The sequence below is a fragment of the Harpegnathos saltator genome, unplaced genomic scaffold (genome assembly GCF_003227715.2).
Source record: "Harpegnathos saltator strain DR-91 unplaced genomic scaffold, Hsal_v8.6 scaffold225, whole genome shotgun sequence".
Lineage (NCBI taxonomy): Eukaryota > Metazoa > Arthropoda > Insecta > Hymenoptera > Formicidae > Harpegnathos > Harpegnathos saltator.
Window position 1 is genome coordinate 1385161 of NW_020230012.1, and position 26234 is coordinate 1411394.

The window sequence follows — 26234 nt, forward strand, 5'->3', positions numbered from 1 at the left end:
GCGAGAATCATCGTCTTTTCCGTAAAGAGGCAATCTTACGTGTTATTGCAATATTACACAGTAGGTCTTTTGTGATTCGCTGAAGGAATGAAGGATGATGCATTGACCTGGCGGGCCATACGCTACGGTTACTCCACTGTAAGATTCACGCGTTCTGAAGTAATATTGACTACACGCCAGAGCATTCGACTTTTGAAAGTTGCGTTTAATAGGGAGATGATTCTCAGACAATTATCGCGATCCTTCCGCGATTATACCGGGTGTTTCAGACCACCCGGGTCACCCGACTTTTTCGTTAACACGACATTTTGGAGAAAAATATTTCAGACAAAAGTTGTAGGGCTATTTATAGGAAATATGTTTTCATTTGCCTAATATTTTTCTAGATATTGAAGGAAAATAATTGATAACTTTTTCAATATTTAACTTACGATATCTCGCTAACTAGTTGTCGGAAGAAAAAGTGGTAGACTAGACTTTTTTGCTCTATTTAGTCTCAAGAATATATTTTTATAATAGCGCCCTGACTTTTGTTAACTTGCTGATTTTTGGAAATTTCAAAATCATCAAATTAACCAAATTCAGGACGCTATTGGAACAATATATTCTTGAGACTAAATAGAACAAAAAGGTCTAGTACTACTTTTTCTTCTGATAAGTAGTTAGCGAGATATCGTGAGTTAAATATTGAAAAAGTTATCAAGTTTCCCTTAAATATCTTAAAAAATATTAGATAAATAAAAAAATGTTTCAGACAAAAATTGTTCAAATTAATTGCCATTTAAGATTTTTATGTTGATCTTTTTTTGACTGGACTTTTTAAGGTTATCCCAAGGTCAAATTCATAGCGTCAGTAAATAGATCCTTTGAAGCCCTATAACTTTTGTCTGAAATATTTTTCTTTAAAATGTCGCATTAACGAAAAAATCGGGTGACCCGGGTGGTCTCAAATACCCGATATATCCGCCCATAAATGAATACGCATTTTAATGTATACAGAACTTACTTGAGTAGCGTAGCGCATTTTGGATGGCTTATCGCTCTTTTGAATTTCCGTGGGCGGCAGGTGGATAGATACATCCTGCACGTCCTTCGGTGGTTTCATGTTCTGGGGATCCATGTCGGTGTCGTCGGTGCCCGGGCTCTGCTCGATTGACAGTAAAGGATCGAGTTGTTTGTAATCAGCGTCCTGATCCTTCTCCAAAGGATCATAGATTCGCGACCCGTTCAGGGTCTTCTGAGTGTTATTTTTCAGATTTTCGACATAGTAGTGATTCGATCCTGTACCGCTGGTACCGGAAAAGTATTTCTTTTCGGCGATTAAGGCTGTCTGGCTGTTGAAAGGACTGGCGTTCGTCACTAGAGTGGTGTTCGACGAACAGTCCAATGCAGAGCCTGAGTTGGAGGTCGAAGGTCTGATGACTGGTCCCACCCTCGTGTAATATTTGGGCAAAACACTGCGCTCCTGAGACATAAAAGTAAGACTTGTTTAACAACGCGTTAGATTCTATTTTCAGAATCGATAAATCGAACGGTAGGAGTTATCGAATGTCAAACGAGTGGGAACATAAACACACGTTTACGAGAATCACGAAAAATATGTTTAACGACAAAATATTTCAACGAGAAATGTTATTTAAAATGAATATGATTTTACATCCTCTCTCTCTCTCTCTCTCTCTCTCTCTCTCTCTCTCTCTCTCTCTCTCTCTCTCTCTCTATCGATGAAAAACAATATCTGTGTAAGTCGCAAGTAGAAGAAATGAAAAATCTTTTTCGTGCATTTTTTCAAACTTCAACAAAAATACCTCAAAAATATTTTATATAATAGTATGTGAAAACATTATGTTTTTCTGTCATGCAAGTTAAATCCGGAGAAAACCAGAAGAAATGAGCCAAACTGGATGCTACTGGACTTAACTTCTTGAACTGTTTGCTGCTCTTTGCGATAAATCCCGCGGATGCGCGTAGTAAACAGTCTCTCGACAGGCAATATAGGTTCCGAGAAGAGAACAATCATAATTTATTCATAGAAAGGTAGGAGAAGGCTCTTAAATTATTTGAAAGATCGACTGAGCTTATTCCAATAGAAATAAAAAAAATGAAAGAAAAATTCATTATCGTTATTAATTCTTTTGTTTGTTGATAATCTTAGAAAATAATTTATTCATATAATAGATTAAACAGTTAAATGAGGCATTAAAAAATATAATATAACGATATAATACAATGATTATAAAAAATACTCATAATTTGTATACATATTCAGATATATAACATCTATCTATTTTTTTAATAATACGTCAATTTTTAAAACACACCAAATAAAAAATATAAAAGAATACATGCTTCTTGATTTTGTTATATTTTTAAAGCATTTCTTTTCAATATATTCTCCCTGCAACAATCGAAAGTAATCAATCCATTTACCTTGTGGTCGCTTTTCCAAGAATAAGGATTTTCTCAGAAATTCCAAGTAAGGCAATTATTTTTGCAAAAGCCCAGATTCCACGCTTATTACAAAATCCACGCGAAAGGATTTGTTTTCCAAAGTGTACTCACGAAAAGAGAAATCGTACACTCACACAAAGAATGCCGGATGTAAAACAATTGAAGATGTAACGATCGCAAAAAGAAAAGGAAACCAAGTCGATTAGGACGGACAAAATCGCGTCAATTGATCATGAAGTACGGCATGCACTCTAAGAGTCAAACATCAGAATTGGTCTACTTATAGTCAGAAATATGAAAAAGTGTACACAAGTGGAAGGGTGGTAGAAAAACATGATAGAAACAGAGGGATAGATAATAATGCGTACAGAAAGCGGAGTGAGAGCGAGAGAGAGAGAGAGAGAGAGAGAGAGAGAGAGAGAGAGAGAGAGAGAGAGAGAGAGAGAGAGAGAGAGAGAGAGAGAGAGAGAAAGAGAGAGAGAGAGAGAGAGAAGGCAGGAAAGAACGTCATGACGATTATTAAATGGACCAATAACGAAAAGCTGCTAGCGAGAATCGAGCGTCTGCTTGAAGATTAAGTGACTTTTACCCCTCCAAAGTGATAACCCATCATGAACCTCACGATTGAACGACTACGATACTTTCGCGAATGCTTTTTCTCTTTTTTTCCTTTCGAGCTGATGTATCAGACGCGTTACGTAGCTCGGGAGCTATCTTGACCGAAGATCGAAATCTTATAATTGTCACAGTTCACGACAAAGAGTAGTCACAATATCAGGCTATCAGGAAACGGACTTTCACGACCTCTCCGAAATGCGTTACCAATAAATTTTTATATGTCATTATCTCGAATTTTTTTCTCCTTCGTCTTTTTCTCCCGACATGCTGTAAAGCTCATTTATCACTTATCATCCTTATGTTTGTACGCTCGACGTCAGGCGAGCAATAGGCGGTATATTCAGCGCTTTAAAAACTATTCAGTAACTTAAATTCAATTTGTCCAGCAGAGATCACGAGTTAGGAAAACAAATCTGCCGTTAAATCAGCGACGAGAATTCAAACTTATTGTTTACGTACCAATTAATGCTGCTTCAATCACGAGATGTGAATAATTCTGAGATTTATATGTTCCAACGCGAAGATTTAATCTCGACGTAAACAACATTGAAGCGCTTTTCCCATTTGATTCATCAAGGGGTCGCGTAAACTTCAAAGATCTGTCAACCTTGTTAGAGTATAAAAAAGTAGATCCTAATAGCAGATTGTTTGGTAATACCATTTATTGATCGAGGAACTGAACCCATTCCGTCGTGTGTCCTGGCAGGATCCTGCGGCAATTACAAGTATCGATCTGACGATATTCAAATTTTAGATCGTGGTGTATCGCCACTTATATTTTTTTCGCCATTTATGTGTGCAATAAAAGAAGGTTCATTTCCGCCGTGTCTCAGATGCTTACGTGCATGTAACAACTTCAAATGTCAACGTTCATCGAAAGCAATGTAAATCGCAAGGGAACGTCGGGCGCGTTTCAGTCGTTTTTTTTCTACCATCGACGTTTCTTCTACCGCCCATCACCGTGCCGCACTTAGCACCGAATTATCACATAGCGTATTAACTTACAAATGATTACGATCGCCGATATTCTCGTCGCATGGCATCGATTCGAAACTTCCTATTTCGCGCGACGTCGCCTCGACGACGTGCTCTGTCGTAGGTAAAGTACTGACAATGAGTTGGCACGATAAAATCGTTAAGTAGGTTGCCGAAGCCGATTTGTTTACCCCTTCTATCAAAAATTCTATCGATAATAAATGTTGTTAAATTTTATGATCCCCGGCCGAAGGCTAGGCATATTATAGCGGAACATTGTGTTGAGCGGACGGATATAAAAGTGTCCTAGAAGCGAGCTCCTGTCCAGTCAGCGTGAAACATAAAGCATCCTTTGTGCTCGTACAGCACGACGCGCGCTTTTCGTCATATTGACGCGCATCCATTGTGTCGAAAAATCGCCTGTTTATTCCGCCGCTCCGAGGAAGAGGTCATCACGTATTACGTTATCCACTGTTACGTGGAAAGTAAAGTTCACACGTTTTACGACTTTTTTTGAACTCTAACGTTTTTAGAGGAAAACTCTGCCTCTCCTGAACCTTGTATCTGATGACGTCTCGCACGCGCGCGCGCGCTCAGGCGCAAAAGTTTCGGAGCACTTGCTCGTGAACTTGTAAAAAATTATGCCGACGGGTCGCTGCTATCGCGTATAATTACGTAAGTCCAATAATTTGGAATATCGCGTCCCCCGGGTACTCTTGAGACTCACTCTCATCACACGGTGCCCCCGATAAAAAAAAACGGTTGTACTACAAAGTTGTTATTCTTCATTAAGGTGCGCTCAATTTTATCAGTGACGAATATTTGCTTTGGAAAAGTGACGCTGATACAGCGTCGCGCATACGCCTCTGCGAGAGGACTGCGAGAAGTTGAGAAAAACGAAATAACGCAATTATTTCGGCAAAAATTCATGTCTCTGAGGTATGCCGTAAAAATGTAATTAATATCACGCGACTCATTTACGGACTTGGAATAACGTAACCGGTCTAACATAGTGCCCCTGACCTTCGACGTGGAATTATTCCTCGAGCTCGATGCAGCCGACTACCAGTTACAGTTGTTCTCAAATACGCTCTATAACGGATCTCCGCGATCATAACGATAAAGATAAATGGTTTCCGCGATTAATTTCAGCTTCCCCCCCCCTGTTTGATTGGTTATTTATAACTAAGACAAATTGCATTAATAATTCAATGACTTTATTGAGGCAGGTACGAGGTAGGACGATAGATTGCAAACTCTCGAGAGACTTCTGCTAAATCATCGGGATACTTTAGAAAGAATAAGAGAAGCAGTTTGGTTAAAGTTAATTAAAAAAATCGTAACCTGACTATATTCACTATATTTGTTGTATAAATAAAACAAAATCGTAATTAGTCTTCACCAATTGGAAACTAGCTTTAATACAGCTCGCGTATATTTGATAATATTCGGTTCTTAGAAACCGAAAGTAGTTCACTAGAGAAAGTAATACGAGGCGTTTCCATACATGTGTTTCAGTGTTTCACGTGTTCGCACGTAATTTGAATCGCGATACGGTCGATCGATTAAGTCAACTGCGGTGCGGCCACTCCGTCGGCTTCAATCGTCGATTGAGGGATAATTCCGTCGAGAACTGCTTCCGTGTCTGTCAAACATTAGCCTGAGATATACCTCAGCGCACTACGATGATTTCATAAAACATAATGCGGCCGCTCGGTTTGATTAATGTTTCTGTTGTGGAAAGAAGAGATCCAATAAATAGCTATTATCGCTTACTGACACTCACTTGCGACGTCACTATTCTGTTGACGCTCCCTATCGTGCTTCTCGCACAGAAAGCAAATATGTGCGCTCATAATATGGCGTAGTAATTTCCAGGAAAGCATAACGCGATTCGATTCAACCGCTGTTTCGAATATGGATCTTACATCAGCTATCCCTCCGTCAACTATAGAATCGAAAAAAATAAGATGTGTTTCGTTCGTACGTACGTGTGATTGTAATTTCCATGGAGAAAATTTCTAATAGGTTCGATTTCATAAACAAACTATAATTTTATTTGAGATATCTATGCAGATTCTCGACTTAGAAATGTATTGTTTCTAATAAGCGAATCCACAAGTGGAACAAAATCTAAGCAGATTATATATCCGCTCTTTCCAACCTTTCTTCAAAGACTTTTTTCTAGTTTCTTCTCTAATTTCATAATATATGAAATATTTTAATTATATATACATCCCCTCAAGTATATCTGTACTAAGAAAATCTCGAGACATTTCTGTATCTCTCGAAACTCTCAGTCTCTGTGACTCCCCTTGAACGTCGCGTTTGACATTTTCTTCATCAGCAATTATCCGCTGATGATCAGATGGCGAAAAGTTCCCCGGCCAACCTTGAACGCGAGTCTTCAACCACGTTACGCAAGGCTCGATAGTTCTCGAAATTGGATTACTCGTTTCTTTCTGAATCAACCGCGTGCGGCCCACGCGAAATATTTTTAGTGCTTCTCAACGTGGAGCCTTTCGTTCACGCGTTGCTATTTTTGCACCCCGTGGCCGTCTGCCAGGGAGTTGTGCGTTCTCGTCCGAATGGATACTTGGTGTCGTTTTGCTCGTGATGCAACAACGTACATCTTCTCCTTGTACGCTCTGTAATGTCAGCCAAGTTCTGCAACACCGATCGCTAGTAAGATGTCGCAACAAACCCCTCACATCTTCCGAGCCTAACAATGAGAGACCGTTGATATTCGCACGCACACGCACAGCAAATTTTTTGATATTTATACTTGGTATTTGGAAAAGTCTCGAAAATTTTTTATGCGGGAAAACCCACAATGAGCCCCTAAATGTGATAGCGTGATCTCTAGTTACAATAAATTCCCAAGCCCGGTGAAGATGAGGAATGAAAAGACGCGTGTTAAATCTGACATTGTTTGCTGATGATAATGAAAATTATCGTACGCATTGTTCCCGGATAATCGACGTGACTAATTCAGCGCGGCGTTTACAGTGACGAATTGTGAGTGTCTCTTCGGCTTTCAAATATATGCCGGATTATAGTCGCAGCTGGGATGAACAATGAGAGAGAGAGAGAGAGAGAGAGAGAGAGAGAGAGAGAGAGAGAGAGAGAGAGAGAGAGAGAGATACATATACGTTTTAAGTTTAATATTGATAAGTCTTGTCTAGCTTCACTTACTATCCAGAAATGGATTTCAAATTAGCGCTCACGCCGATGCTCCCGGCAATAATTTAACACGCTTGCTCATCCGAGTAAGCAAACGCCTTAATCACAGCTGCGACTACAAACCGGTGCATACCAGTGGCGGAGAGGTACTCAATTTGTCGCTCGCGCGAATGGCTTGTCGCGGTTATCGGCAGAAATGTCTCAATTTCTGGATTTCGTAATCCGCAACGGCACCTGTGCCGATTTAAGGTTTAGCGGTGATTATTACGACTAGTCTCAACAACCATAAGTGGCATATTGTTGAGTTCACCAGCGCTTGCTGGAAAATATAATTTCATCTCAGATCTTCCAGCGCGCGCATGACAACCGCGATATGAACACGTGCTGCATGAATAGTAGAGCGTGCGTACGCTGTGTCATCAAATCGGGATGCACGTGTCTCGAAGGTGAAACAATATTAAAGCAAGACTTCCAAGGAAATCTTAAAATTGATTTTCAACTGTGCGTTTGAGACTGCGAAACGCGTTGATGCGTGTACTCGATCTTGCATTCGTTCAGGAATATTTATCCCGATTAAAAGCCGAGGTTTAATCTTAAAGAAATTAATCGAAGATTAATCTTAAAAAGTTCGCTCGCTAAACACATCGCCGTGAAGTGTTGAAGTCTGATCGAACGTCGAACTTGGCGGAGCACACATTTTCGAGTTTTTCTACGATTTCGTTTCTTGGATTTTTCCGAGGGACAGTGATTCGCTTGGAACATCCAAGATTCTTTCACCGGCACAGCACAGTGCTAATGAAAATTGCAAGCGACAGAAAATTCACGTCTCGACGGTGTTTCGAAGTAGCGTCAGGTTGAAGAAAGTTGAAATGAGATGAATACCGCGAGCAATAAGAGCGCGAATCTACGTTGCGACTGGAGAACGATACACCGTGTTGCACGAATCGGGTCTTAATATTGTTTTCTCATTATAGTTGTGGGTTTTCTCATCGATTATCACATTCACGCGCCGAGTACAAGGCGCATCTCGTGTCGATTCGCTTCAAGCGACCTGTAACTGACTGATCCAAGTCTCAACGCTCGGAAGAAAAAAAATTATTCGTATTATTTATATATTATTGAAGCGCGAGTCTAGCATTATGCTACTTCAAAGTTATCTTAGACATTTTAGAGCAATAGTGGAACGTACCAGCGGCGTGGACACCCGCGGTGGCCGTGGCTGATGCATTTTAGCGCTGCGTCCGTGACAATTAACGTAGAGATAAGTCGACTGCACTTCTCACGTCTACCTGGCCGAAATATATTATTTCGCGCCAGTAACGTGGGGGTAACTAGCTGGATGATAGTGGTTGATAGTGCGATATCTCGAGTGTCATTATACGCGATATATGACCAGCTTTATTGAGATGCGCAAATCCGTAGACGTTGCGTCCTCGAGAATATCCGGCGGTGGAACTCACGTGAGATCGCTACCAACTACGTCATACGGAGTATCGCAAAATGACCTGCGCGAATATTTTCGAGCACTGGAAAAATGTGTCATGCGGAAAACCATGTCCAATGGAGAAGGAATCGCATGTCTTCGCTCAGTATGCGCCCCGCAATATCTGCGAGCGTATTATTCTTGACATTCGTCGAACATGCAATCTGGTCATTTCACGTACAACATTCTCTCCACTATAAAATGGGCAAGCAGTTGTGCGGATTGTGTATCACCTATAACGCGATGAATCGATCTCGTCAATTATTTAAACCTTCTCTTTCTTCTTCCCTCTGCTTCTCTTTCACTTTCTCTTTTCTTCTTCTTTATTTCTCTCTCTTCCTCCCTCCCTCTCTCTCTCTCTCTCTCTCTCTTTCTCTCTCTCTTTCTCTCTCTCTCTCTCTCTTTCCTTCTAATATCTTACTTATTTGAAAATAATAAATAAAAAATGCGCGTCTGTTTATCGAAAATAATTAATTACTTGCGTCTATCGCGACATCTGTTTTAATTTATTCTTGAAGAAGATCGCGATGTCACAACTATATTTTCATTCTCTTCGTCGATTGCTTTTCCATTTTTTCATTTTTCTAAGTTGCATTAGTTTCATTTTAAAGACATCAAATATCGCATGTTTCAATGTTATCGCACAATTGCACGTTTCGGCAAGAATTTGCATCAGCCCCTTCTTCGCGCGTCAGCAACCCGTTTTGCTTTCGAACAGAACGTTTCAATGTGCAGTCAGCGCTCATTCAGCGTTCGCGCCGGTAAGTCAACAAGAAGAAGGAACAGAATGTATCGAATACGCATGTTGTATCGCCAAGTCGGTAATAAAACGAGCATAACCGAATGTTATCGACTGACTGTCGCTCGGACTTTTAGAGCGAAGCTTAATTACGAATATCGATTCTTGATAACGCCTTCATTTGTGCGTTCACACATTTTCATTATCTTGCTGTACTGATTTGTGAATATAAATATTTATCATGTCCTATATATTATATAATTGCTGCATTTTTTATTAACTATAGATATTCATTCATCACAGATATTCAGCGAATCAAAAAAGATGCAAATTGCTTTATAATCAGATTATTGACATCTTTGTAATTTTATATTTAAAAAATTAATCTTTATATGAAAAAGTTAATTTTAAATATAATTGTACAAGTACATAAATTTCCACAGAAGATCTTTAATTTTAACGGAAAAATACTTTCGACAAATTCGCGCACATTGAAGCACGTCCTTGAAAATTAGAGAACTAAAGAATTTTAGAAAAGTTAAATTCTTAATATGAAAGTACACAACAAAATCTGAATTTGTTTTAAATTTCAAGTAATTTTCAACGGAATTTTTTTCCAGGGCTTAATCGCGAAGATTTAATTCTGAAATGCAAACGTGAATAAATGAATATCGAGGAGCGAAGATTTATCGGATGTTTGACATTTTAATTTAAGTACCTCATCAAAACACAATCTCTTGCACGACCGAAGCGAGAAAGAGCGGATTTTCAAAATCGAATGTTTCAAAATATTATGAACGTGTGGTACATACTTCCCGCACTCACTCGGTCCTTCGATCCTGACTTGGCCTGTAAACAGTGCATTATATTTTCAACGATATCGAGCTTGAATATTTTCTCAAACGGCCGAATGTTTATATATGCAATTTTGCATCCATATTTTATCGCTCACGGCGGGTACCTGGTTGTCCTTGATATTTCAGGCATATCGACGCGCAGTTGTGGTATAGACCGCGAAGTAAATTGAAATTTGCACGTCGCGTAACGTTATCTTAATTCTTGCCTACCTTGAGCCGTGAATATCGGTCGATAGTATAGTATGCGCAATTAGATACACCGTTGAAAGTCGATAATGTTTTATAACCGACGATTGTCGCTAATGCACCGCGCTACGTGACTCGTGCGGGATCAGGTTCGAAAAGTTTCGAGAGTTAATGATAAAGAAGTCTGATTTTTATCGTCAAATGGTTTATTGATGCCTTCTGTCAACGTTACAAAAGTGTGAGAGATGAAAGGAAGTGGAAATGATACGAAAAGAGTATCGATACTTCAATGAGATGCTCTTCTACCGTTACTAATGCCTTCTTGGCTAGTATTTTCATGTTTTTAATATCGAAATCAAAGGACACAGAGAGAACTGATAGTAGCAACTATTAAATTCGTATCGTAAATTCAAAAATTACACAGAAGAAAATTATCTGTGATGCAACTGCTCTTCACGTGATTACGAGTACTATTGTATTGTGATAGCTGTTGGAGAATCTTTACAACTCCTTGATGACACACATTATCTCGAGATAGTTCAAGAAGGGAAAAGAAGATAGAGCGAAGAACGGAAAATTCGAAGATATAACTTTTGTAGATATTTCTTCTTTTACTTTCTTCTTCGACTCCTACTGATATCGATACTTCTTTTCCGATGTATGTACACTACCGATACGTTCCTTCCAACAAGTCAAGTATCGAGAATTTTTCTTTCGATACCGTATCCCCTTCTACGTAGATAAGCACCGAGACATCCGGCATCTATGAACACAACGACAGGTTACTCAATCTTGAGAGAGAGTTCGAGATCTTTCGTACGAATGACGATCTTTCTCCGGACGCTCCGAATCGCATCGTCTACTTTTAAAACGTTCGTATACGTTCGCCGATGTCCGTGAAACCGAATATGAGATAACGTATCTCTAATTTAGTTAAATTACACCGTTGCTAATTATAGAACATTTATCAAATACTTCTCTAACAGCGTATGTTATTGTATAATATAAAAGAAAATATAAAGAATAAAAGAAAAAATACGATAAATACGAAAATAAGAAAAAAACGATGTTTAAAGAAAAAGAAGAGCAGTGTGGACTACAGCGAAATAATATAAATATCCGATGACATGAAATACTAGTATAGCAGAGACATTAAAAGTGCGTAACGAAGAATCAACGTCGATAGACAAAATCAGTCTTTCTAAGCGTGCCAGAATTTCCCATTTCCCGTGTCTTATTTGCCACTAAGCGAAAATATTTGTGCAGCACCTAAAGTTTCCAGCAGTTTCCTCCTTCGTTCGTTACGTAACTCCCGGTTATACCGCCCGGGTATGAGGATACCCAGTGCAAATTCCCCGAAGAATACGAATCGTCGTTGTGTTATCCTTCACTGTCGTACCGATATAATAGCTGGATATGCATGATTCTTTTTCTTTTTTTTCTTTTTTGAATTTTATGGATCGGCTCCTCTCTCTTTCTCTCTTTTTCTCTTTTGCCCAACACTACATATGTGCATGAACGATTCGGCATTTTTTTCTTTTTTTTTCTTTTCATATTAGCCAAAGCGCCACTCTCGTCGATTCCCGGTTAACCAATACAAACAAATTGGCGAGATATTGTTATCTGATTACAAACAGAGACTCCGCTCTGCCTTTGGCTTTATGCGTCAATGCGCGCGCGCGCGCGCGCGCGTCGATCGATATTTCCGCGAGAGAGGCGAGAGCCACACATTCAGGTGGAGAGCGTCTGCGACTATCTGGCTATCCAGTGAAAAGAGCCGTCATGGCTCGCGAAATATTCGCGGGACGAGCGCGAACACAGGAATGCTCGTAGAAATTCGAAATTCGAAAGCCAAGTTCTTCAGGTAATTACGCGTCGGTCCCTCGAACGAGTACTACGACCGTGGACGCGCCACTCGAAGTGGCTTCACCCTCGATTCAGGGAGCGAAACCGGTATAGTTTCTCCGGTGAGTGTAGATTTCGATGCTGAAGACACGCGGGAAGAATTTCCGTCTTCGTCTTCGCAACCGGTGGAACTTTTCGCGTTCGCGTTCGCGCATCGAAAATCGGATTCGCCGCGGGTGACTCGACCGGACGTGATCGTCCAATTTACAAATTGCACCTGTTCGCGCCTCTCCTTCGAATTTTCACGCGGGATTACGCATTTTTTCGTCCTTCTGTTTTCTTTTCCCGAGAGAGATCGACTCGTACGATCGCTTGAAATCTGAGTTTCGTCATCGCAAAAGCACGTAACGTCGACGTGACTTCTCGATCGAGAAAATCGCTGAACCATGACACTTTCCGAGCCAACATGCGATTCCCGCTCGTTAATTACAGTTCGTCCGCGATGTCAGGAATCGGGCGCAATGCGGGCGCAGGAGAACGCCGGAGAGATTAGAGAAGGATGGAAAGGAATCGCGTCGGACCGCGGGAGTCCGTACGAACCGTTGTCGACGGAACAATGGTGTCAACAGATCAAAGCGTGATGTCGCACCAGCGAAAATTTTAGACTTGTCTCTTTGAAGGAGAGGTATTATTAATACATGAGATGTCGCGATATAAGCGCCATGCCAAAAGAATTTACAACATCCGATCGTGAGCGAGTGTACAATCAATTGTACAATAACGTATAGAGTTACAACGACGCATAGATTCAAATTTTCCTCTCGTATATCAAACGTATTATACAGCGTATAGCGTTTCCTCATTAAATGAGCTTACAACTCTCTTCGTCCCTGTGCTTTCGAAGCTGAAAGCTGAAAGGCGGACCGATATCACAGAGTTTTCTGTCCGACGGTTCGTCATTCGCGAGTCTCGAACCGAGTGCAAAGAGAAAACGGAAAGCCAGCCGTAGACGACAATGCAACCTACGTTACGGGGCTACAAGAAAAGTGGGCGAAAAAGGAAGAGAGCGACAAGGAGGAAGAGAGACAGACACGAAGAAAAAAGGAGAGACAAGTTGGGAAAAGAGAGTTCGCGACCGGAAAGCCGAGAAAAAACAGGCCGTAAAGGCGACAGACGCTTGCCGTCGGTGCAGTGGAAATTTCCAGTGGCCCACGGGTGGGGTTGGCAGAAGGAGGAGACGGGATGCCAGGCGGTGAGAGAAAGAGAAGGTATAAAGAGGAAAGAGGAGAGACAGAGAGAGAGGGAGAGAGAGAGAGAGAGAGAGAGAGAGAGAGAGAGAGAGAGAGAGAGAGAGAGAGAGAGAGAGAGAGAGAGAGATTGTGAGTGAGCGAGTGAAGGGCGAGGGAGAGAGGAGAGAGAGAAGGAGCGTGCAAGAAGAGAGGGTGACCGTCAGGCGGCGGGAGAAAGACGGCGGCGCGGAAAGCAGCAGCCGGCTCCTGACGTCGGGGAAACCAGACGTCCGCGGCTACCGCGGAGAGAAACCTGGGGGAGCGTACCGGCGCGACGAGCTGGCGAGCGCGAGTCTTACCTTCGTTTTCGCGAAGGGCGGCAGGCACAGAGGCCATGGCTGCATCATCTGTCTTCTCTTGGAGCTGGACATCCTGTCGCAAGGGCGGTCCTGCGTAGAGGGAAGGGTGGGTGGGTCGGCGATAAGCTGATACAGGCAGTAGCTACACGTTTCTCGCAGCTTCTCTCTCTCTCTCTCTCTCTCTCTCTCTCTCTCTCTCTCTCTCTCTCTCTCTCTATTTCTGTCTGTCTCCCTTTCTCTCGTGTTCTCGTCTCCCGCAGGAGGCACCACGTGTCGTCGCCTGTCTCTGTGTAAGAGAGCTGCGCGTTCGCGACGTGTGCGACGTCCTGTTGGGTTATCTCGCCGAAGTCGTGTCGGCTTTCTCTCTCTCTCTCTCTCTCTCTCTCTCTCTCTCTTTTTCTCTCTTCCTTCGTTCCTCCTTCTCTGTCCCGACGAATGAAGCTACTTCCACCTGTGCTGAGCCCCTCGCGAGCGACGCCGATGAGACGCGGAGAGACCGGGTAGGTCTCGCGCGCGCGGCTCTCCTCTCTCGGCTCGATGCACAGCTCGATGCACGACGTACGTGCAGTACGCGTCGATCGGCCGGCAGACGCGTGCGTAGGTGTACGCAGGTGCGTGCGTGCGTGCGTTTGTCGCGTTCGTTCGTGCCTGCTTGCGTGCGTGCGCGTGTGCGTGCGTACGTCACGAGCAGTCGCACGTGGGGCTGTTTTGACGATTACGTGATTCCAGCGTTGTGACGGAACGACGCAGCCGTCGTCGTCGTCGTCGTCGTCGTCGTCGTCCTCGGCGTAGTAGTAGTAGTAGCAGCAGTAGTTGCAACGGTGGCAGCAGTCGTTGCCCTCGTCCTCGTCGTGGCTCTGTCGCCGTCGGCACCTGCGGCGTTTTGACGCGCGCGCTTTCTCTCCCCGCTGCGCTTTTGATCGATCGCGTTCGATATTATGTATCGCGCCGCCGCGTTTTTCGAACGAGCCTCGTACGTTCGAGCACGCGATCGACGCTCCGCTTTCGTTCGTTCGTCGTGCGTGCGTGAATGCGGCGTGCGTACGGCGAGTGAGCGTGTGGGTGTGTTATCAGCGGCGTTGCGCTAGTGCCCTCGTGAAAACGACGAGCCGCTCTCTCTCTCTTTCTCTCTCTCTCTCTCTCTCTCTCTCTCTCTCGTGCGAATGTGTGTTACGCACCCTCGGGATGTTACGCAGGGAACGACCGGAGCCTAAATGAGACGTTTCGTGGTGCCTTTAACCCGTTCTCTTGCCGGTGTTCGCCTACCGCTATCTTCTCTCCACCTCCTCCTCCTCCTCCTCCTCCTCCTTCTTCTCCTCCACCACTGAACCTCGGTGTCCCGTGTCGCGAGATATAGTCGTCGGCTCGCTCTTGTTGCTCTCACGTACGAATTCGTCTAGCGATTACGTGCGGAGGAATTGTTTCTCCCCCTTCTCTGCCTTTCTGCGTTTTGTTTGTTTGGTTTTTGTTTTTGTTAATTCACGTGAGTCTTGGACTGGCCGTCGGTGATAAGTTGCGCGGCTGCTGCCTTATCTCGACGGCGCGTGCCTCTCGTTGTGCCAGCGCAAATTCCTACCGAGATTCGCCGGTCGAGACCGAGAGAGAGAGTTCAAGGATCTCGAGAGACTTTGCTCCCTCTGTGTGTTTTTTCTCTCTTCCTTCTCTCCTTTTACTTCCTCCCCCGTCGTCCCACTGTCGTCCACGATGTGCCCGATTTGTTGTCGTCCGCGCTCTTCCTCCGTCGACTTTCAATTCTCGATTCTCGCTCGCTGCGCTTACGTCTCGTTCAGCATGGAAAAGTGTGATGTTACGGTGTTACGTTTGGGGAACTTTGCTAATCGGTTCGGGGGGTTGACTCTCTTTTATATACACGCTGCTGGAAATATAAGCGCCGCCTCCTTTTCCGGGGGCTTGCACGTGGTAGGGATGGAGCCACGGGGCCGCGCGACGGGGGCTGCGTTATGCCGGTGCGCGAAATTATCACAGATTGGCAGTGGCGTGCGATACGAAGGGTACGCGTTTGTCCGAAGAAACGAACGCTTAGGTACCGGCACGGTTGCATCGACGTCATCCGACCGGGTTAGGTGCTAAATTAATTTGAAAGTACTTCTGGTGTGCTCTTTCTCTTTTCTATTTTCTGCATTTACTGATACCAGCCGGTATCTGATAATTTGCTCAGATGTACACCTCGTGTCTGTTCTATCGATATGGTGAAGGTTTTGTTGGGATAACACACACACACACAGAGAGAGAGAGAGAGAGAGAGAGAGAGAGAGAGAGAGAGAGAGAGAGAGAGAGAGAGAGAGAGAGAGAGAACAAATTGTTCAAAAATATATATACATACATATATATATTTTTAATTGTATATTGATATAAATAAAGAATGTGAATATAAATTGATTTAAGTGCAGGAGCGTCGAGTTTGAGATAAATTTTAATTCATTTTTATGAGGGTGCTTCTATTCCAAGCCTCCTCGGCTCGATTCAACTTTCAAAGGTACCCTCACTATAACCTCGTAACCTTCAATTTCACTTTGTTCCTTTTCTTGCTCCTAAAATGTTTCGTATGGGCTATTTTCGGATCCTTTTGGTCAACGATCGCAAACTTATCCTCACTTGACCCGACCTGTCCTATAATAGTGTTGAATAGTGTAGTGAACAAGGTCCACACAGGTATCCACTAAGAACCACTCTTATTCAAATGAAATGCATCGCGTTTTATGTTATCGTAAAACTGTAGAAAGATTTTCAAGCGACGATTTTATTTTTATATGATATAAGCCGGTTTATGCCACTAGAACGTGATGATTAGAAGTAATTGTTTTATTTCAAGTAGCTCTTTAGTTGATGATTCATCACCGAGTGATGCATCAAAATTTTATATAAGATATGATAATCTAAGATATGTTCGTTACGATTACATCAGTCGGTTGCATATATTAAGGGCAAAATTAGTTTCCTGCTGTTTTCGTTGCGAAATCATAGCTGTAATTTAGAAAAGCTCCGCTTACTGATATTCATAAGTCGGTTTGATATATTTCATTCTCATTTTTAATTACGATACCCCTAAAACATACACCTAAAAAAGATCATCATAAAAAATAATATAATGAAAAATATCACGACAAGTACTGTACGAAATAATACAGTAAAAATTGTATTCTACTTCTATGATCTTCTCTCTTTCTAAAAGTTCGATAAGAAATATTGATCCATGTACGTAGACATGATAACGAAAAGATCGTAATATTTAGCAAGTCAGTTGCAAAATCGTTAAAATATAAAAAATGTTCTTGCCGAAATTACGATCAATAATTCTGCGAGAAATTTCATCATTGGCGATGGCATGTTTCGTCATATCTGGTGATGCCATTTTACATTCAAGTGACGTAAAAACATGCAAGGGTAGAACTATATATACTTCTTGAAACTTGCTCTCGTCGCAAAATTTTAAATAAATAGACAGGGAATATTTCTCGTTAGTCACGATAGAAATGCTGCGTTAAAGCATGTTTTTTCAACTGGTACGCGTACTTTCCAACCATCGTCCGCGTCTTTTTTGCGACGTACTATTATGCTGGTACATATGTCATTAGATGATTTCACACGATAATTTGCGAAACAAGCTACGCTCGTCTCTCTCACAGTTAACCCATTTCTACCTAGGATCTCTGCCGCAGCGGGCAGGCGTATTTTTTTCTTTTCCATTTGCATAAACTTCATATTTCATGCGCGAGTGTATTTTCCATTCGTTTGCATTCAGATAAATAAATTGAGAATCAGGATTCTCGAAAATCCCGACGCGGAAGTGTTCGACTTGGAGGTATAAGTATATCCGCAATATAAATATCTTATCCTTTGAAGTCGTTGAACTTGAACTTGCCGGAAGAGGCCGGATGAGCTGTTCCTCCACACTAGACGATAATAAATATCAAATTTCTTTTTCCTTTTATATGACGTTTTTCTCGTAGTACGTAGCGCTAAGCTCTAGATCGTCTTCGATTCTCACAGGATATGATGGTGCGCGTAATAAAGCAACGAACCGAGAACCGACATTCGCGTATCGCGATATTCGCCAAAGAAGATCCAAACGTGCAACAGCCTCCTTCATCTACGGATGTTTCAAGACGTCCGACCTCGTTCGACCATATATACACTAGCCACTCCTGTCTCTGTGCTGTACATGTCTGTCCGCACGTACGGCTCATCCCTCTCTTGAAAGTCCCAATTCGTTCTTTCTTCTAGTCTCTCTCTCTCTCTCTCTCTCTCTCTCTTTCTCTCTCTCTCTCTCTCTCTCTCTCTCTCTCTCTCTCTAACCGCGATCTTCTTAGATTCGTCCCCGAGATTATGAGATTTACTTTTACGTTCATTTAACTTTCCTCTGAATCCTCACGATAGCACTCGGATTCATACCAATAGTTTATGTTTTATTTCTCATCGTTCGTAATTTATCGCGTCGATTTGTTGTTTATCGATCTCTGTAGAGTCTTCGATCCTTTAAGCTCCAGCTTTAATCCTTTATTTTGCACTGTGAAAAACCTCGAAAGTAAGTGCGTGAATGTGTGGATACAGAAAAATACAAACACACCGGGGCACATTTCGCAGATTTTTATAGGAATATAAAGACTCTTTTGTTTTCGTGAGCTATTTGATGGCTTTCGCCTGATGAATAGTATCGTTAATTAGTGCTTATATTATTTCGCGTCAATGCTTTTTGCGCGCGGTTCATTAAGAGTTCGCCTAGTGCCATAAAATTGCGCTCGACCTCCGCTCGTTTTATTTGAGACCAAGGCTACTGAAGTTACAGATTTTTCTCTTCCTTCTTCTAGTCAGACGCGAATTAAGCGATCGAATGAATGGATACTTAATCGCGCATTGGTGGCGCGCATCATTGCGCGCGTCGATATGCATTCTTTTTAGCGATGTTAATTTCACATTAATAATGTCCTTTATTCCCAATCGAGCGCTCAAAATCTGGTCAAAGGTCTTTGTACGGTACTTATCCCGCCCACCAAACTCGGAACGATTCCATTCAGAGAATTTCGTTTCACTTTAATCGATTTCAATAATAATGCGATATATCATACACTGCGAAGCATGTTTTGAATCCGCGTTCCGCGATCGGATGATCCCGTGAATAATTCTGAACTTGAGACAATCATTCCCCCTTTGTTCGTTTAATTGGAACAATTTCAATCAATATTCATTTAATCGAAACAATTCCGATCGAACGTATTTTTTTTTTTTTTTGTTATTTTTTACACCACAAGTTCATACGAATACATTCCTGCATAGAACATTTCTTTCGCGTAAACCAGTTGGAGTCCACTCCGATTTCTCAGAAGAGTCGTGTATTCTGACTGGGAAATCTACGTTGATTCAGGTTAAAAGCGTAACATTTCAGACTGACCGTTTGAGTCGTTTGATATTTTCGCTATTAAATGCAACATTATCATAAAATTATATACTGATATTTTAATATTGCGTATAGTGCAGCCATCATATCGTAGGACATATGCGACAAATGCAAGAGGCCATGTGAATGGAAAGTCGCTGGAAATCAATCCGACGCAAAATTTGTTTTGTATTTGATTGATTTTGTATTGTACACTGAGAAAAAATTGTATTAAAATTAAACAAATATTTGTTCGAGTACGACTGCGAATACATTTATTCAGATTAAGCGACTAATTTCTGAAATGAAATACAGAGGTTTTCTCTGAATGTAAACATTTCTCTTGAATTTTAGAAAATAATTGTTTAATTTAAGTAACATAGATGTATTCACAGTCGTATTCGATATTTGTTTAACTTCAATACAATTTTTTCTCAGTGTAGCTTGTAATAATCAAGAGAGTATCATTTCTTACAAACGTCAAACCGATCCGTTGCGAAACATTAGTGCTTTCGGAAAAAATACCATTGGCAACGATTAGTCTCAGATTTATGTTTTTCAACAAAAAATAATCACATCACACGGTTAGATAATAATAAGATATCTGGTGTCTATTACGAACAACAGCATCTGCGTGCGAGATGAGATCGATGACAAATGCGTACAAGCAAACATGAACGAAATGTGATTGCAGGCGTATAAAAACAAATGGAGAAAAACCCAGAATTCTCTATTCGTAGTATTTATGCCGTTGGAAAAATTGTTCGTTTCTCAAAGATGAGTGTTAAAAGCGGCGAATCTGAGTAGTGAGAGAATCTGAATGAAGTACAGTACCGCGAATGTATGTATGAATACGCGATTCGTCAGCGTGAAATCTTACCATTTTACTTGGAATCATAAAAACTGGACGAAGTTAAAATAGACTGATTTCCAAGGCTGCGTACACCGTAGTTGTGAAGCCGAAGATATCGGAAAATCGTAGACCAACTTTTCTCATATACGCCAACGAGGAGCGAACGTCCACGGTCTATCTCGTAAACATTGCAACTGCGTACTATGCAAAGCATACGCGCGACGTGTCCCGATCAGATATTCGTATTTGTTCGTTTTTCCATTTCCTATCTTGACGCGCGTCTGCGCAGTCGATTGCGTTTGTAAGAAATTTCAAATTTGAATACTTCGACACATATACATACTTGGACGCACAGAAGATCGCGCGCTCTGCATCACGATGACGTCCCAGCGAACTTTGTGTCTTCAACTTTTAAGGAACTTGATAGTTTTGCAGAGTATAAGTTAGTTTTTCAGATGTAAATATGAAAAATTACCGTGAGGTGGTTCGAGTTTAGTAAATGAAACTGTTCTCCTGAGCTGTATCTATGCCATATTGAGAAATAAATTGTAAATAAAAGTAAGTAAAGATTGTAAATAAAGGTAAAATAAATGGCAAGGAAAGATAATTTTACCCTGCGTATTAATTCCAAACGTACAATAAAAATTTTTAAGATTTCTAGAAGGGAAATTTTTCATAAAAATATACATAAATGAGAAATGAATCTTGCACCTTCAAGAATATAAAAATGAACGAAAGAAATCTCGTATCTTCGGTAATGTTTTTTAATACCTTCAAACGACGAATTCTATCGTAAAGTCTTTTATGTCGCTTCTAGAAGGACAAAAGTAAAAAATTAGCATGCAAGCCACAGTCTAAGACATGTTTAGAAATGTTCAAAGTTGACATTGGTAAAGAGCCAACTTCTATTTCTCTATTAATATCATATATGTGATTCATTCATGAAATCTAAATAAGTCGATTAACGTAGATAACACTTACGCTACTTACAACGATTTACAAAAATATTTTATTGCCTTGTAATCTGATGCATTCACAGATGAATGCCAGATTGGGCATCCTGTGGCATCCTTGGGCATTCTCAACGAACATTGGACGCAGTTTTTCCGAATAAAAAAAATTCTAACGTTGTGTACGTAGCATTCATATGTTTATCATAGGAAGGCGCAAAGTGCGACTTCTAGAGACATAGCTGCATAAATTGAATGTTAAGTTGTTGAAAAACGCGGAACATTATATGCATATACGTACGACACTGAACAATGTGAGTTACTTGAATATTAATTCATTTTCCTTTTTTTCATTCTGCTTGCCCTCTATGACATTATAGTAAACTTGCTTATGTTAATGACGATCGTCATATGAGCTTTCATCCATTATTCAAGATGTCATATAGTGAAACGAGTTTTAACAAAAGTCGCGGTTACGAATGATTCTCTTCTTCTTGTATAAGACAAAGTTTCTTCTGCATTGTTAAATAGAATTTGATTTGATCGTGCATATTTTTATCAAAATGATTTTGTATAAAAATTGTCTCTTCATTTATGTGGTAGAAGTGGCAAGAAAACCACTCGTTTTTATACCAATTTTTAGATTAATTTGAAATTTTTGCTTTAGATACATTTTTGATGGAACATTATCGTTTGCAACAATTTTCTAATCATCTTCAATAGTGAAATCATAAGTTAAAAACCTGCACGGTAGATATCTACTATTGCACGGAGGAAATTTTATAGTACAAGAATTACTATAGAATTTTGAAATCGAGAAATATCGACATTTTGCTTTAATTTATTGGCCTTCTCTTTCACACATGCTATTTATATTTTAGAAGTTAAGTTTTAAATTAAACAAATTCACTGTGTTCTGTGGTAAAATATCATTCTAAGATGTTCTTTGAACATTCAGATTTAAACCCTTTACAGCTGCATTGTAGTCGTGCACATTTACGCTTATCATAGCTTTGTGTGCTGTGGCTGTAATTGATATTTATTTATATCTAAAAGCGCATTTTTATTCGCAAAAAGATATTCAAGTGTATCGAAGTGAACATTATTGTAGTGATAACCGTGAACTTGATCTATATTGTTTTTCATAATCGCGCTCGCCTTGACGGTTTATCTAAAGCCTTCGCACGTGCGCGATTCATGCTCGCACGTGTCGCGAGCAAACGACTTTACGCATTGAATGATCGTTTCGCAGTCGCGCGCGTATTTGCGTGTTTCTTTCCTCCACGATCCTCCGCTGTTACCACTACGACGATTGATCGAGGTCAACTGATGGCTGATGATGATGTTAACTGCCGAGGAAAAGTACCTGCCAAGATTTCGGATATGCCTGCTTGCGTGTGACCATCAGGCTAGAACAGTTATGAAAGGATGCATCTGCATAGCTGGACGATTTCAAAGCAAAACAAAGGACATGCCTTAACCCGAATAGTGGAGCATAACGGCAAGTTTCGATTGCGCCACGCTCGAGAAAACGGGCGTTTTTGTTTTTCTCTTCTCTGATATTGATCTGACATTCTCTCGTCGTTACATAGTTAAATAAAAAAATATATATATTAGCATATAACTGAATCGAGACAATCCTTTTGTAGGTATGTCGCGTTATTGTGTGTCTACGTATGTTACGTAATAACTCTTATAGTTCCTCGATTTTATCTTGACGTGACTAATTGTTAGAGATTTCCCGAGAATTGAAACAGTCCGCCCGGTTCATTAACGTTTGCTCGATACTGCGACGATTCGACAAAACAAAGACGATAATTTTGTTCTGCAGGAGAACGACGTGATGCGAAATGGAACGACCAGATATTAGCATAATAAAGCCAAGTTGTGTACTCTCGTTGTATTAAATATCTAAACTGCTTAAATATTAGTATGAGATATCTCGGCTCTCCACTGTGGGCCAGGAAACTGAAAAAGTGGCCAAAATACTAAAAGTGTTCCAATTGTTATGAAATGTGGTAGTCCGAGGTTCTCAGGGTTGCTGATTTCGAATCCGTACTCAAAATTCAGAAATTCAAAATGGTGGATCTAATATGACGGACGAAATTACTTAAAATGCTCTGCCTGTGTAGCAATTTAATACTAAAAGGTTTTCGAAGTCGCTAATTTCGAATTTGTGCCCAAAATTCAAAAATTCAAAATAGCGGATCCAATATGGCGGACGAAATTGCTAAAAATGCTCTGACTGTGTAGCAATTTGATACTAAAAAAAATGTAATAAAAAAAATTTGTTTAATGTAAAACAATGTAATCAAAATATAATCAACGTCCAAGTGTCTATCAGAATCACTGGGAATTTTGTCAAAAACTTCCCTTTTTGTTAGTCTCGACATATTTATTTTGGAAACAAAGCAAGCGCGTGCTTTACGATGTATTTTACGAATTCCTATAAGATATTCGCGAAAGCGCAAAAAAGTCGCCGACTAAACTTCAAATATACATTGGAAGGAATGCTATAAAATATCGTTTTTGGCTTGATGGCTCGACATTTTGCAACCAAATTTTGGTCACTTTTTCTAGTCTCTTGGCTCAATGTGGTGCCCTTCAGTGAAATAACAATAGAGCGATCTTAATCCTTTGCGGTCCACGCACTTTCCACCATTTCGTTCCAGCTGGTTCGCCGCTACATTTGCGCTGATTCATCACTTTGACCGTCATAATTATTCTTTGAAATTCACGTTCAATATCAGCTATATAATCATTGTCACTGCTTTCAAATTCATTATCAGTTGCCGCTGTACGTTATCTTCCTTGTCTAGTCATGGTCCAATTCGTAAATCAAAATTCTCAAATAAAATTTTAGATCTTTACGAGACTGACTGCACTAAAAATTCTGTCCGTATGCCAAGACGGTTTTGAAAGCACTAAGCGATTTCTTTCAAGAGCCATGACCGAGTCAAAACATACGACGATGCAACTCTTATCTTATCTCTATTAATCTTAGATTACACCAGCATCGACCAAAGGTACATGCATCGACAAAGGGCCTGCCAGAATGAAATGTGCCGTCGAGCCACGCTCAACTGCAACTAGGACTGCAAAAGATTAAGTGGTGTGTATATATATATACACACAAGTAAATTTTTAAATGTTGATATATAAAGTGTCGGATGATAAGTTAAGTGCTTGTGCATTAACACCGTCGAGTGTTATATGAATCAAAGCTTTTACACACATCATGCGCGATCGAGTTAACTAAAGTTCAGGTATTGATTGAAAATGTGTCTAACATGTCTTGACTAGGACTATATTTTTTTCTTAATTGGAAATATCGAGAAAATCTTTCAAAATGTTTTAATCTTTTAAGTATTCGCAAGTAACTACATCAAAAACCGCTCAAACATCCTCACACAAGCGCACGCGCGGAACTTATGATCGCGATTCTCGTGGAGAATCAATTTTTCCGCATTTAGCCCGAGCATGATCTTTCGCTTGAAAATCTAAATCGACTCGATAAAGCCATTAATAGCGCATGGCAACTGATTAATCCGTACAAAAGCCTCAGCGGAGTATGTTTCTCGAGCGTTCAAGTGCTCGAATAATCGATACAACATGGCACATCGTAATATGTACGCGATCGCTATGCTCATAAGTAAACTTTTAAGCTATTTCATAATTGCGGACCCCATTCGCGCGAACTGCAATAACTGCTTATTTATCACTTATACACTGTTCGATAAGTTCGCCTAGCAGGGTAGTTCTCGCGATTTATTGTAACCTCGAATCTATTCCTAGTTCTATGATAGATGTAATCGACCACAGCGATCGAAACTCACTCGTCTTCATGACGAAAATGTGATTACATTCTCCCCGAGATGGGAGAAGAAGGAGCGTGTATCGAATCATTAATAATAAGTCTTTATACAAGTTATTTCATATTGTCTGAAGAAAAAAACTTGAGAATACATCGGCAATAATGTTATTATATGGGGAGAAAATTTTAATGTGAATCTTTTTAAAAGAATTTTTTCTCAGTGTTGCTATGTCTTTTTCTAACATCATCGGGATAGATCGCCAATAGCACTTATTTCTCTTAAGAAACTTCTTAAGAAACAGTAAAATTGTTAATATTAAGCTTCAGTTTCCAACATATAAATAGCAATGCAAAAATTATTAGGATATAATAAATTCACGCTATTTTACTAACACATCCTCGTGACGGGGATGAACGATTATGCGTTAATCGGATCCGCGAAAGTCTCAGCTTTCCAACGAGCCCTGTATGAAGTCTCTACGATATCCAGGTAGGAAGATATCGGCGATCATAAGTCGCGCTCTTTAGAGTGCTCGTCGTTGCTCAAACAGAGGTCAATGACCTGCTCGTTCAAAATAGGTGACAACAGAAACGAGAAACACGCGTGTAAACAGTAAACATACGCTACATAGTTCGGACGGCTCACACTACCGCTCATATGACACACAACTCCATACCTCCCCCACCCCCACCCTTCCATTTATTCATCGCGCAAGCCAAACGCTCGCCTGAGCATGTGCTCGCGATGTCGCTCACGTTTACTTTATGAAATTCGTATCTTGGCCATGCGTTGAGCTGAATCGATGGGGGTTGCACGAAAATTCGTTATTTTGCCCCTGCAATCGATCGTATCTACGGACATTTGTATATTTGAGCAATTTTGCTGATTCATCGATGTATCACATACATTTATAACTAATATCTCTCAGCAACGTAAGAACTACGGCTGACGCAAAAATTTTTTATTTTGCACCTAGATTAGATATTTACAAATATTTTCATGGTACTTAGTAACGCTACATTTTGCTTCAATCTGTTGTGAAATTATATAATTAATATCGCGGTGTAACGTGTGTAAAGCCACGTTTCCGTGGATTTCACATGGAACTTGGTTAATTTGCTGGTAAATTAATTCGGACTAGTGTGTTGGATGGAATATCTTGTGTCGTTAGCTACCATTTATGTGATTTGACTAACGGATATTTCTGCTAAGATATTTCATCTATGAACTTTGTTTATTCCGTTAAATTAAAATCAGCACGAATTGGTTCCCCGGCTTTGTTTTTACTATTCTATT

The 26234-nt window shown here is 40.6% G+C and overlaps 2 protein-coding genes across 4 annotated transcripts in view; one reads left to right on the forward strand and one right to left on the reverse strand.

The window, feature by feature from the left end:
• The window catches only part of Tret1 (trehalose transporter 1), a 28801-nt gene extending 8568 nt beyond the window's left edge, over window positions 1-20233 (reverse strand). Inside the window, exons 1-2 of one of the 3 annotated variants that reach the window (XM_011154166.3) lie at window positions 20201-20233; window positions 1007-1465 (exon numbers count right to left, since the gene is read on the reverse strand). In XM_011154166.3, the coding sequence (XP_011152468.1) occupies window positions 1007-1465; window positions 20201-20218 (477 nt within the window). In that variant the 5' untranslated portion in view covers window positions 20219-20233. Of the gene's footprint in view, window positions 1-1006; window positions 1466-2430; window positions 2699-13925; window positions 15223-20200 lie in introns of those variants that run through there. The other 2 variants (XM_011154165.3, XM_025298610.1) reach the window with 2 other exon arrangements.
• The window catches only part of LOC105191061 (Regulator of cullins 2), a 44161-nt gene that overhangs the window by 11291 nt on the left and 6636 nt on the right, over window positions 1-26234 (forward strand). The gene's annotated exons all lie outside the window — the stretch shown is intronic.